Below are 13,322 nucleotides of genomic sequence, written 5' to 3'. Positions count from 1 at the left end.
ATCTCTACTTCCTGAGCAGATTAAAGTCCTTTGTAGTATGCAGGTCTCTCCTTCACATTCTACCAGTCTGTTGTCTTCTATGTGGGGATGTGCTGGGGAAATGGCATCGACACGGGCAATGCCAACAGGCTCAATAAATTGATTAGAAAGGCTGGCTCTGTTACAGGGGTCAAACTGGACACACTGGAGGCTGTGGTAGAACAAAGGACCCTATGGAAAATCCTGGCCTCTCTGGCAAATGTTTCTCACACTCTGCATGCCACCTTGGCTGAACAGAAGGGCATTTTCAGTGATAGACTAAGACAATGGTGCTGTTCCAAAGAGAGCTATATGAGGTCATTCTTACCCGCAGCCATAAGGTTCTATAATGCGTCAATCTGTAGCCGAGGAAGTGATGATCCCTCATCTGTTAGACTGTTCGAGGTAGCTTCTTTTTTATTTATTCTTCTTGCTTTTCTTCTAATATTTATCACTGTGAACTTGTAATACTACTGTGACACTGTAATTTCCTTTGAGATCAATTAAGTATCTATCAATCTATTTATCTATCTATCTATCTATGCTTTGACAGTTATAATACGATATAGTGTAGAAGGAAGCCTTCAACCCACAATTTCTATCCAGAGTAATCTATTTTACCATTACCTGTTCAGTGTCTTGATGATTTAAGTTTTCTGCTAAATATTTTAATGTGAGACTCTGTGCTTCTGTCATCTCATGGGTGAAAAATTGTTCCTCTTGTCCCTTTGAAACCTCTTGCCCCTTAACCTAAACCCATCTCCACTGGTTTTAGTCACCTCTGTTATGACAGAAAGTTTCCTTTCATCCATTCAACACATGCCCCTCTTTAATGTTGTCCAATCAGGTCTCTCCTTAGCTTTCTCTGCTGCTGGGAAAGTAAATCCAGCCTATACTATCTCTCTTCATAAGTCAAACTCTCTACCACTCTATTCTGTGTGCCAGTTAATGAAGACACATATTTCATGTACTTCTTTAACATCTTATCTATGTAGATTTCCACATTTAGGATTTCTTAGATGTATGCATCCTAAGATCACTCTGGCCCTAATACTCCTCCATTGAGGAATACTATCTTCATTGTGTATGTCCTATCCATTTTAGTCTTCCCATAATGCATTCACTTATCAGGATTAACTTTCATTTCCATTCCTCTGCCTACCTGGTCAATATCCCCCATAAACTAAAACTGTATTCCTCACTATCAGTAGCACCACTAATTTTTGTGACGTCTGCAAACTTACTAATTGCACATTTGTACCAAAAATATCATTTAGGTAACAAACAGGAAGGGTTCTAGAACTGATCCCACTGGTCACAGGCTTCCAATAATGAAAGCAACTTTCCACTATTATAAAGTCAAAATTTTTAGAGTATATTAAGTGTGCATAAACTACATTATAAAGCAGTCTGGTATCTAATTTGCCACCTTGATTGGATCCCTTATGTCCTAATGAGCAATTTCTCATGTGAGACCTTGTCTAAGGTTTTACTTAAGTCCATTGACAAAATCAACTGCACTGCCCTTATTAATATATTTTATTACCTCTGTAAAATTTGATTAATTTGGCATGAAGATCTTCCCTAACAAAGTCACAGTGGATACCTTTGATTTACCCCTGTCGCAGAATATTTTCCAGCTATTTCCTTACCTTACCTGACATCAGGCTTGGTCTGCCACTCCTCATAAGCAAAGGTGCTGCATTTGTTGTCCTCCAGTCACTTGGGACCTCACCTTGGCCAAAGAAGGTGTAAAAATTTCTGTCAGGACCTCACCAATCTCCTCCCTTACCTCCCAAAGCCTAATCAGGCTGGGGTGATTTACCCACCTTTCAGTCTGCTAAGACATCTAATATCTCCTTTTTTAACGATAACTAGAATCTCACTCTGCTCCTCTCTGAACTCTCCAGCTGAATTTTATTTCTCTTATGTTGATATATATACAAATATTCATTTAAAACATCAGCAGCACCCTGTGACTGCATGCATGGATTGCCCCTTTATCCAGCTATCTTCCTGGTTATCCTCTTACATTTAATATAAAATACTTTTAAAATGCTTTGAGGGTTTCCTTCATCCTGTTGTCCAATGATGTTACATGTTCCTCGTTGCCATCCTAGTTTCATTTGGAAGTGCTTACCCTACACTTTACTGAAGGGCCTTCCGATTTACATTTGCTATTGGCTTTCTCTCATCTCTTATTCAACCTTCAATTTCTCTTAGTATACTGCATTCGCTGAATTTGCTGACTTTACCTTTCACCATTACAGAAAAAATATTTGGCCCTGAACTCTCCTTACTTCATTTTTGTATGAGCTTCGCTAGCTGGATTTAAGCGAGTTGACTTTGCTAGGTCCTGTATTATTATATTAAAATTTGTCTTCTCCCTATTGAAAAACTACCTTGAAATTTGCAGTGAGATAGTCACTATCCCTGAAATGCTCTTCCAGTGACACATCATTACTTGTCCTAGTTGTAATCCCTAACTACTACAAGCCCATTGCTCTTACAAATTGTCCTCGTCTATATTCCGCAGTAATAGAACCCTTGATCAATACTGAAACACCAGCTCTTTTACATCCCTCTCTGTCATGCCTGCAAATTCTGTACCCCAGAACGCTGAATTGCCCTTCTTTCACCCTTGTCTCTGTAATTGCAACCGTATAATATTTCCAAGTGCCTATCAGTGCTGTAAGTTCATCTGTCTTACCAGTTACTACTTGCATTAAAATAGATGCAATACTGCCTTCCATTCTCTATTCATAGCCCTGTCTTCAATGCCTGCTTAACTGACTCAATTTTGTTCTATATATGACACTACCTCCCCACCAGCTGTACCAATTCTGTGTCTTATCCTTGCCAAATTAGTTTAAACCTTCCGCAACAGTCCGAGCAAACCACCTGCAAAAATGTTGGACACGTTCCTGGACAAGTGTCTAAGATGCCACAGAGTTTTCTGCCGAAACCTGAAAATGTGCCTATTGGCAGCAATGCAACTAGAACTGTATACCAGCCAGATCTAAAGGGGGGGGGGGTAACACCTTCAATACAAAAATAAAATCTTTTTCTTGACACCATATGTCATTTGTTTTGAAAAGGCATATTATTTTCAGTGCTTTATTTGAATAAAGTATATGCATTTAAGAAATTAGTTCATGTAATTTAATAAGGATCACTTTGGACTTCTGTTAACTCAGAACTCACCATTTGTATTCACTGTTGAGTCAGTTTCTTTTGTAATTCTTCAGTTGTTTTCTCAAGAGAATAAAATTTCCAGTGGCACTTTATGGAAGTTTGAAATACAGTATAGTTTTGTGCATCTTCAGTGCAGCATCGAAGTACCTTCTTGCTTCTAGGTTTCCAACCAATGATGAGCATGAATTTGGAATCATAAAATCATTTTGCTACAGAAGAAAGCCATTATGTCAGCTCATGACAGAGCAAACAATCACATTCTCCACTTTTTTCCTTGTACGTCTATAGAATAATTCCCTTGAAGCCTTTTTAAATTCCTTTTTGAAAACCCTAGGCTCTATTCAAAGCCTTTCACTTTCCTTATATTCTAGAAACACAGAAACATAGAAAACCTACAACGCAATATAGGCCCTTCGGCCCACAAGGTTGTGCCGAACATGTCCCTAATTTAGAAATTACCAGGCTTACCAATAGCCCTCTATTTTTCTAAGCTCCATGCACCTATCCAAAAGTCTATTAAAAGACCCTATCATATCTGCCTCCACCACCGTTGCCGGCAGCCCATTCCACGCACTCACCACTCTGCTTAAAAAAACTTTCCTCTGGCATCTCCTCTGTATCTACTTCCAAACACCTTAAATCTGTGCCTTCTTGTGGCAGCCATTTCAGCCCTGGGAAAAAGCCTCTGACTATCCACACGTTCAATGCCTCTCATCATCTTATACACCTCTATCAGGCCACCTCTCATCCTCTGTCACTCCAAGAAGAAAAGGCCAAGTTCACTCAATCTGTTTTCATAAGGCATGCTTCCCAATCCAGGCAACATCCTTGTAAGTCTCCTCTGCGCCCTTTCTATGGCTTCCACATCCTTCCTGTAGTGAGGCGACCAGAACTGAGCACAGTACTCCAAGTGTGGTCTGACCTGAATCCTATATAGCTGCAACATTATCTCTCAGCTCCTAAATTCAATTCCACGATTGATGAAGGCCAATGCACCATACGCCTTCTTAACCACAGAGTCAACCTGCCAAGCTGCTTTGAGTGTCCTATGAACTCAGACCCCAAGATCCCTCTGATCCTCCACACTGCCAAGAGTCTTACCATTAATACTATATTCTGCCATCATGAACCATGAACCTACCAAAATGAACCACTTCACATTTATCTGGGTTGAACTCCATCTGCCACTTCTCTGTCCAGTTTTGCATCCTATTAGTTCCTTCTGCAACCTCTGACAGCCCTCCACACAATCCAGAACACCCCCAACCTTAGTGTCATCAGCAAGCTTACTCACCCATCCCTCCACTTCTTCATCCAGATCATTTTTAAAAATCACAAAGAGTAGGGGCCCCAGAACAGATCCCTGAGGCAATCCACTGGTCACAGACCTCCATGCAGAATATGACCTGTCTACAACCACTCTTTGCCTTCTGTGGGCAAGCCAGTACTGTATGCACAAAGCAATGTCCACTTGAATCCCATGCCTCCTTACTTTCTTAATAAGCCTTGCATGGGGTACCTTATCAAATGCCTTGCTGAAATCCATATACACTACATCCACTGCTCTTCCTTCATCAATGTGTTTAGTCACATCCTCAAAAAATTCAATCAGGCTCGTAAGGCACAACCTGCATTTGACAAAGCCATGCTGACTATTCCTAATCATATTATACCTCTCCAAATGTTCATAAATCCTGCCTCTCAGGATCTTTTCCATCAACTTACCAACCACTGAGGTAAGACTCACTGGTCTATAATTTCCTGGACTATCTCTACTCCCTTTCTTGAATAAAGGAATAACATCCGCAACCCTCCAATCCTCTGGAATCTTTCCCGTCCCCACTGATGATGCAAAGATCATCACCAGAGTTTCAGCAATCACCTCCCTCACCTTCCACAGTAGCCTGGGGTACATCTCATCTGGTCCTAGTGACTTGTCCAACTTGATGCTTTCCAAAAGCTCCAGCACATCCTCTTTCTTAATATCTACATGCTCCAGCTTCTCAGTCCGCTGCAAGTCATCACTACAATCACCAAGATCCTTTTCCATAGTGAATACTGAAGCAAAATATTCATTAAGTATCTCTGCTATTCCCTCTGGTTCCATACACACTTTCCTACTGCCACACTTGATAGGTCCTATTCTTTCATGTTCTGTCAAATTTTCTCAAGTTTTGCTGCAATTAGTACATCCAAACCTCTTCCAGTCTAACCCTTTGGTGAATTTTCCTCACCCTTGGAACTATTTATGTAAATCTTCTGTGCTCCCACTGTGGCATCATGGCATTCTTTTTGAAGTAAGTGAACAGAATTGGACACCGTTGTCTAGTTGTGGCCTAACTGGTGGTTAATAAAGATTGAACAATGCCTATTTGCTTTTGTATCTTTTCTCTCTATCACATAAAAATCTTACATGATTTACTAATTGCACTCTCAACTATTTTGTCATGTTCAAATACATACACTACGTACTTAAACAGCCAGTGCTGCCTTCTGTTCTTTCTTTTAAATATGAACGTCCACATTCTTTCTGCCAGTGTGTGTCATTTCACACTTCTCTGTATTTATTCTCTTCTGTCACTTGGCTGCTAATTCTGCCAGTTTATATGTGCCCTGTTACGATTCTGTTTTGCTTTTTTTCACACCTTCAGGCTTCAATGAAAAGTCTTTAACCTGAAATATTAACTATGTTTCTCTTTCCACAGATGCTGCCTGACCTGCAAAGTGTTTCTATCATTTTGTTTTTTTCAAATCGTTAATATTGAATTTTCAATGATATCTTGTTATGTAGCAGTGCAGTTTTACCATGCAGATCACTGACAGTGATATTTAGATTTAATCAGATTTATACCTGTTCCTGTCATCACTGAAAGCAAGGTCCTTTAGGTTGTTCTTTAGGCTTATAAAAGTAGATATTTTATTCTTGAATAGGTGTAATATATATAGATTTCTGTTTTTATTTCTAATTCCATTTTGATCACTAAAAGCATAATCAAAATTATTTTCAATTCTAGCTGAAGCAACCTACACTCAGTGCCAAAGGAACAGAATCTGGTTGTTCACAGAAGCCTTCATTGATTGAGTCAGTAAAAGCACCAAAGTCAATGTTTGAAGATGCTGGACAAATTTTGCGTACAGTACAAATGAACAAGAAATTCATTGAAGAAAATCTTGAAGCAATTGTTAGAGCAAAGGACCATTCTTCATTATATTCAATAATTGACTCCTTGACTGCAAACAGGTATGGAACTACCAATGTCATGACTTGGAGCAATGCTTTGTTGGGAAAGGTGTTTTCTCTGCCTGGTGAAAGTTGCTGATTAATGTTTGCTATTGGTAGAAACCTACCAGACTTAGATTATGATTGTTCAAACTTAATCAAATGTTTTTACAGTGTATAAACTGGAGATCTTCCTCTTAACATTTGAAACCAGGTCTCTGAGAAAAAAAAACATTTAATATTTTTATACCCTTAATTAATCCTGTGGGACTTTAAGAAAAAAATAAGAACTGTGACACTGTTGTTACCAATGATTGCTTTTCTCACTGATACAGATTTCTTTTTACATTTTGTTTTCCACTTTGCCCCAAAATATATTGTTTTACATTGCTGTACATTGATTTTATTAGCCACAAAGTTGGCTCAGCTTGTGGTTAAAAAGCTAACAGAATGCCAAGCATGAACGTAGCAAGCTGTAGCAAACTTGAGCTGTAGATTAGGTGCTAGAAGCTTTCCAAAATTATATTACTTTAAGCTTTATACTCTGGAAAACAATGTAGGATAATGTAAAGGGTGGAAGCATATGCTTAATTCACAACCACTGATATTGAGTTGGAGTTCACTTTAAGAGGCAGTAAAATTATAAGAGTTTCTAGGTATGGTGAATTTCTGTTGAACTGCTCCCCTTATATAGTGCCCTTAAAGGCAATGCTCCTGGTCACATGCTTGAATGGTCAGCAAACATGAGCAGAGTATTTGATAATGACACCAACAAGCTCTTTCCAACGTGACCCTACTGGTGCACCCATTCCCCAATGGACCCATAGCCATTACTACTGATGCTTCACACTCTGCTGTGGATAATGTGCACAAACAATTGGTTGGAGGCATGTGGTAGCCGCTTGCCTTCTTCAGCCAGCAGCTCCGTCTCCGTGAAAGGACTACAATACATTTGACTGCGAGTTTCTCAGTTTCTATCTGGTTGTCATTTTTATTTTCTACTAGTGGGTCGCCATTTCACAGTATTTGTTGACCACAAACTGGTCATGCAGATAATGGCCAAAATATCAGACCCTTGGTCTGCACGGCATCAACACAATCTGGACTACATACAACACATGATGTACAACACATCAAGGGAAAGATAATGCCATGGGTGATTGCCTCTCATGGCCAGCTGTTGAGGCCATACACATTGGGGTTGACTATACCGGCATGGCAGCCGACCAAACTACTGACCCAGATGTCCAGGCTTACTGATCAGCTGTCATGGGCAATTCAAGGAAGCTGGGGTCTCTCTGCTGTGCGATGTCTCAACCATTTGCTCTTGCCCCATAGTGCCCACAAACTGGAGGCACACTTTTTAACTCCTTTCATGACCTCCCGCACCCAGCCAAGGAGGCCTTAGAGAAACTGGTTGCACTGAAGTTTGTGCGGCATGGCCTTAGAAGGGAAGTGTAATTGGACTGCAGCCAGTGTTGAGTGCCAGCAGGTGAGAATTATTCGTCGTGTTTGGGTACCGTTGGCACATTTTCAGGTCCCTTTGTGACCGTTTGATCATGTCAGTATGGACCTTGTTGGTCCTCTTATCCCTCCCATGGTTTCATGCAACTCCTTAATATGATGGACCGGAGCACTAGGTGGCCAGAGGTCATCCTCCTAGCATTGATGGCGGCGTCAAACGTGGTTTGGATGTTCATCAGCACCTGTGTTGCTTGGTTTGGCACCCATCTGATTTTTCCTCTGATCGTGGTCCCCAATTCACATCAGACCTCTGGACTCTGTTAGCCCAGAGCCTTGGTGTTACTCTACCTTGGCATATCACCCACTGTCCATTGGTTTCTGTGAGCAGTTTCACTGGTCCTTAAAGGCTGCTCTGAGGGCATCCCTGATGAATGAGTGCTGGCATGATCTTCTCCTGTGGGTCCTGATGAAACTTAGAATGGCTCCCAAGGAAGACCTGCAGTCATTTGCGGCTGAGTTGGTATACGGGGATCCGTTACGAATGCTAAGTGATTTTGTTTCTGACACCATGATCACCTGGTTAGCCTCTCGGCAACGTTTCGCTGTACTCAGTGAACTCAATTCCTTTTTACCTATTCCCAACTCCCATCATGGTGTACAGCTCTCTTTGGTTCCTGTTAACTTGTCTTCGTCCACCATGATGCACATTAACGTCCCCTTAGTCCCCCTTATGATGATCCATTCCACATTTTGAAACAGACACATTTTGAAAAAGTCTTTTATCATAGATAGGAGGGGTAAACTGGAATGAATTTCAGTAGATCTCCTTACACCAGCCCACCCAGAGCGGAAGGATTCTGCTACCATGCACTTGGCATCATGACATGACAATGAGCGTGTCAACACACCACTGGACAAGCCAGAGGCACCTGCTGTTACTCCACCCATGGAGCATAGGACTCGAGCTGGCCTGATTGTCTAAGCTCCGGACAGGCTCACAATGCCGGTTCTAGTGAATTCGGGGGCAGGCGGGGGGTGACACTGGCGCTGCATAAGGTGGAAATAATGCATAATTCGCAACCAACAATGTTGAGTTGGGGTTCATTTAGGAGGCCGGTCTGACATGATGACTTAATGATGCGAAGTTTTTTACCATGCTTTATGCTCTGCAATTGGTTGACAATAAAGTGAATTATTATGGTTTCCCTAAAAATTGAAAAGCCTCCATTTTATTTATGAAACCTGCAAAAATAACAATGCATGACGTGTGATTGAATCAAATGCAACGTAACCACATTTTGTGTAGCTGTGTGAGAAAATAACCAGTCTAGTCTCTCATGGTTGCAAGTATAATTGGAAACAGAGGCTCAGCTAATTCTAGTTTCCCTGTATCAGTGGCTGCTCTCTGGCACATGGTATACTTCTCACCTCTTGAAGGTAGTTGATCTCCCTTGTCCTGAGTTCATCTGTGTGGCCAGACTTCATACACTGGCCATCCTTGGGTTAAGAACACCCGTCTTATGAACACTTATGTATACTAATATACTCCCGTTATATTATTAAATTCAAAATTATGACATGGATGTGTAAATTCCTTCCAATGAACATCAGAACTAGTTTCCTCTGCTTCTTCATTTATAGTGATTGTTCTTTTTCATCAGTCCTGTGTGCTTCTGATGCCGTTCATCACAATACCATTGAGATATGATTACTATTTGGAATTATTTTTGTCTCCTTTCCAATTTATGGACCACTTAGAAGGGGTTTAGATGGGGTGGAGTTTGTTAGGTGTGTTCAGGAAGGTTTCTTGACACAGTATGTAAATAAGCCTACAAGAGGAGAGGCTGTACTTGATTTGGTATTAGAAAATGAACCTGGTCAGGTGTCAGATCTCTCAATGGGAGAGCATTTTGGAGATAGTGATCACAATTCTATCTCCTTTACAATAGCATTGGAGAGAGATAGGAACAGACAAGTTAGAAAAGCGTTTAATTGGAGTAAGGAGAATTATAAGGCGATCAGGCAGGAAATTGGAGGCTTAAATTGGAAACAGATGTTCTCAGGGAAACGTGTGGAAGAAATGTGGCAAATGTTCCGGGGATATTTGTATAGAGTTCTGTACAGGTACGTTCCAATGAGACAGGGAAGTTATGGTAGGGTACAGGAACCGTGGTGTACAAAGACTGTAATAAATCTAGTCAAGAAGAAAAGAAAAGCTTACAAAAGGTTCAGAGAGCTAGCTAATGTCAGAGATCCAGAAGATTATAAGGCTACTAGGAAGGAGTTTAAGAAGGAAATTATGAGAGCCAGAAGGGGCCATGAGAAGGCAGGATTAAGGAAAACCCCAAGGCATTCTTCAAGTATGTGAAGAGCAAGAGGATAAGACATGAAAGAACAGGACCTATCAAATGTGACAGTGGGAAAGTGTGTATGGAACAGGAGGAAATAGCAGAGGTACTTAATGAATACTTCAGTATTCACAGTGGAAAAGGATCTTGGTTCTTTGTAGTCCAGAGGCAGTGTTTCTTTGTTGTAGCCTGTAGTTTCTGTCTTCCTTCATTGGTTGATTATCCCAGACAAGTGAAAACATATCAGTGATAGTAAACCTTGTACTTGTGGTTCTACACAATCTGTAGTTATTGCAATTGAGGACACCATCAAACAAAATGTAAAATCTCTTATAGCTAGAAACTGCTATGCTGAAACTTGTACCTATGAATTGTATATATTTAAAAATATTCTTGTGATGAAATGTGAAAGGTGGCTGTGATTAATCAAAAGGAAGCACAAAAAAGGCAAAAACCACAAGGTATTGCTTAGTGTTGATCTCTGTGAATCCATATTTTAAATACAGTTTGTCTAAAGTCTGGTTTGAAGTCCATTCCATTTGAACAAGGAAGGAGCTATGAAGCCCTCTCTACAAGGATAGAAAGTATCAGACACAAAATGCTGGAGGAACTCAACAGACCAGGCAGCATCTATGGAAGAAAGTATAGTCGACGTTTCGGGCTGAAGTTGTTGAGTTTCTCTTAGCATTTTGTGTGTGTTGCTTGGATTTCTAGCATCTGCAGTTTGTCTCTTGTTTATAGAAAGTATCAGTTATGCTAAGTCAATATCTTATTGAGAATTGTGCTATTACTAACTTCTATTGCAACATAGCTCTAAAACTGTTATCCTACATTCTTATGAATGTTTACTGAAATCAGTAACATTCATTGCAAATATGGAATCTTGTAGTTTTCATATTGTTCCAAATGTAGCATGCTTTGGTGCAATTATTCTTTTACATTGCATTGAAAGAGAGAATAGTTGCTTCATCTCAGACTGCATTTACTTTAGCAAATGGATACAAGTTTGAGTTGTAAGTACTCAAATTGCTGAAGTCCATTGTAGCTTCCAGGCAAATAATTGCTTTACAATTTGTTGGAGATTTATTTATCCACAGAGGTAATCACCAAAGTATTCCCATTGGATCACCATCAGCTAACAGGTTAGGAAGTCATTTCAAGCAAAAGCCAGGGAAGGATTGACTCTTGAATTTGAATAAGTCAGTGGCAGCAATATCACCTTCAGTGCATGCCAGGGTTGCCTGATGTTTCCCTGCTTAGTCTACTATTACTAACAATAATGAACTCCAGAAGATGTAAGAGAATTGCTCTCAGGCAAAAGAGAATTTGAGATGTTTGTTAAATTCAGAAAGAACAGCTTGAGTATTTTAATGCACACATGGAATACGAAATCCTGACATTAGGCCCAGATGATGTTCAAGCAACAATCCATCGTCGATAATCTGTATATTGATTTGCCATTAGCAAGCTAATACACATGCGCAAATAAAACCAGTAAATGCTAGGGATAATCAACAGTTTTGAGCTGTATTTGTCAAGAAGACACAATTACTGTTCAGGTACCTGCTGTATAAACCCAGTATATTCTGCTTTTATTTAAGATTTCTATCATTAATAATTTTGGACATGTCCAAAGAAAGTTAAGCTTGCCTCCTTCATGTCAATTCTAATGACTACATACAAACATCTTTACCAATTTTTTGCTCAGTGACAGCATATGCACACTGAATAATTTCTTCAATAAAAACAGTATACATAAGCCAGTTTTAAAATCTGCAGACAAGTCATTGCAAACTCCATGTTATTAATACTGTCCACATCAGAAAGCGGAAGAGGAAATGTGATTATGTATGATTGTGAAATACACTTAACATGCCAATGAGGTAGAGGGTAATAACCTTTTTTGCACTAGTAGCAAAATTTGTGTTTGTGCGTACACCACACATCACAGCTTCATAATATAAAGATGTTCCTTCAGAACAGACAGGAGGAATTTCTTTAGCTAGAGTGCTGTGGATTTGTGGAATTCGCCAGAGCTGACTATATGGAGGCCAAATCATTGGGTATATTTAGTGCAGAGGGTGATTGGTTCTTCATTACTGAGAGCATCTATTGTTACAGGAGGAAGTTAGGAGAATGAGGTTGAGAGGGATAATAATTCAGCTATGATAAAACAATGGAGCTGACCCAATGGACCAAATAGCCTAATTCTTTTCCTATATTATGACCTTTATGGTCCTGATAAATCTACCATTATTTTCATTATTAAGAGTTGAAACTCGCATATGTGAGAGTAAAGTTATTAAATTAACATGCTGCATTACACAGGCACATGGACTTTAACTCTTTTATGAGGATCACGTACTGTTTTCTTAAATTTTCTCAAAGTTTGTATGATTTCCAGTTAATATATTTTTCAGCGGGCTGGAACTGGGTAAACATCAACATTGACATTGCAGGCATTGCTCAGTTAGGGCAACCATGTTCTTAATTTTTATTTTTATTTGGAGATACATCATGTTAACAGGGTCTTCTGGCCCAATAAGCCCACACCGCCCAATTACACCCATGTAACCAATTAACCTTATAATCCATAAACCTTTAGAATGTGGGTGGAAACTGGAGCATCTGGAGGAAACCCATGTAGTCACAGGAAGAACGTACAAACTCCTTGCAGACAGCGGCAGAACTGAATCCAGATTGTTTGCACTGTAGTTGTGTTACACTAACCATTATTTTGCTGTGTTGCCATTATAGAATGACAGAGCAGACTTGATGGCCTTGGTGGCTTGCTCTTGCTCCTATTTCTTATGGTCTTATGTTCCCCAGTTGCATATGTGTGAGTAGATTTATATATGGGCACTTTCATCAAGTAGAATGTGGGTAGCGAGACTCTGCTGCTTGGCTAATGATAGTGGATTGATGAATAAACAGGTCAGCAGAGGGAATAGGAGTTCTGGCAGTTTTGTCCCAGTCACAGTAAGTAAAATGAGAATGCTTGGGTAGGTGGCATCAGGATAATACAGGCTGAGTACCCCTTATCTGTGATGTTTGTTTCAAATTGTTTCGGATTTTGA

At 40.0% G+C, this 13,322-nt stretch overlaps 1 protein-coding gene across 2 annotated transcripts in view; it reads left to right on the top strand.

Annotated features, from left to right (window-relative positions):
- kiaa0586 (KIAA0586 ortholog) overlaps window positions 1–13,322 on the top strand; it is a 524,067-nt gene that overhangs the window by 234,227 nt on the left and 276,518 nt on the right. For both annotated transcript variants that reach the window (XM_059957145.1, XM_059957155.1), the window contains one exon: window positions 6,228–6,454. In XM_059957145.1, the coding sequence (XP_059813128.1) occupies window positions 6,228–6,454 (227 nt within the window). The remainder of the gene's footprint in view (window positions 1–6,227; window positions 6,455–13,322) is intronic.

The sequence above is a fragment of the Hypanus sabinus genome, chromosome 2, assembly GCF_030144855.1.
Source record: "Hypanus sabinus isolate sHypSab1 chromosome 2, sHypSab1.hap1, whole genome shotgun sequence".
NCBI classification, from domain to species: Eukaryota; Metazoa; Chordata; class Chondrichthyes; order Myliobatiformes; family Dasyatidae; genus Hypanus; species Hypanus sabinus.
The sequence above is the reverse complement of the archived record's forward strand: the minus strand, read 5'-3'. Positions and strand labels throughout refer to the sequence as shown.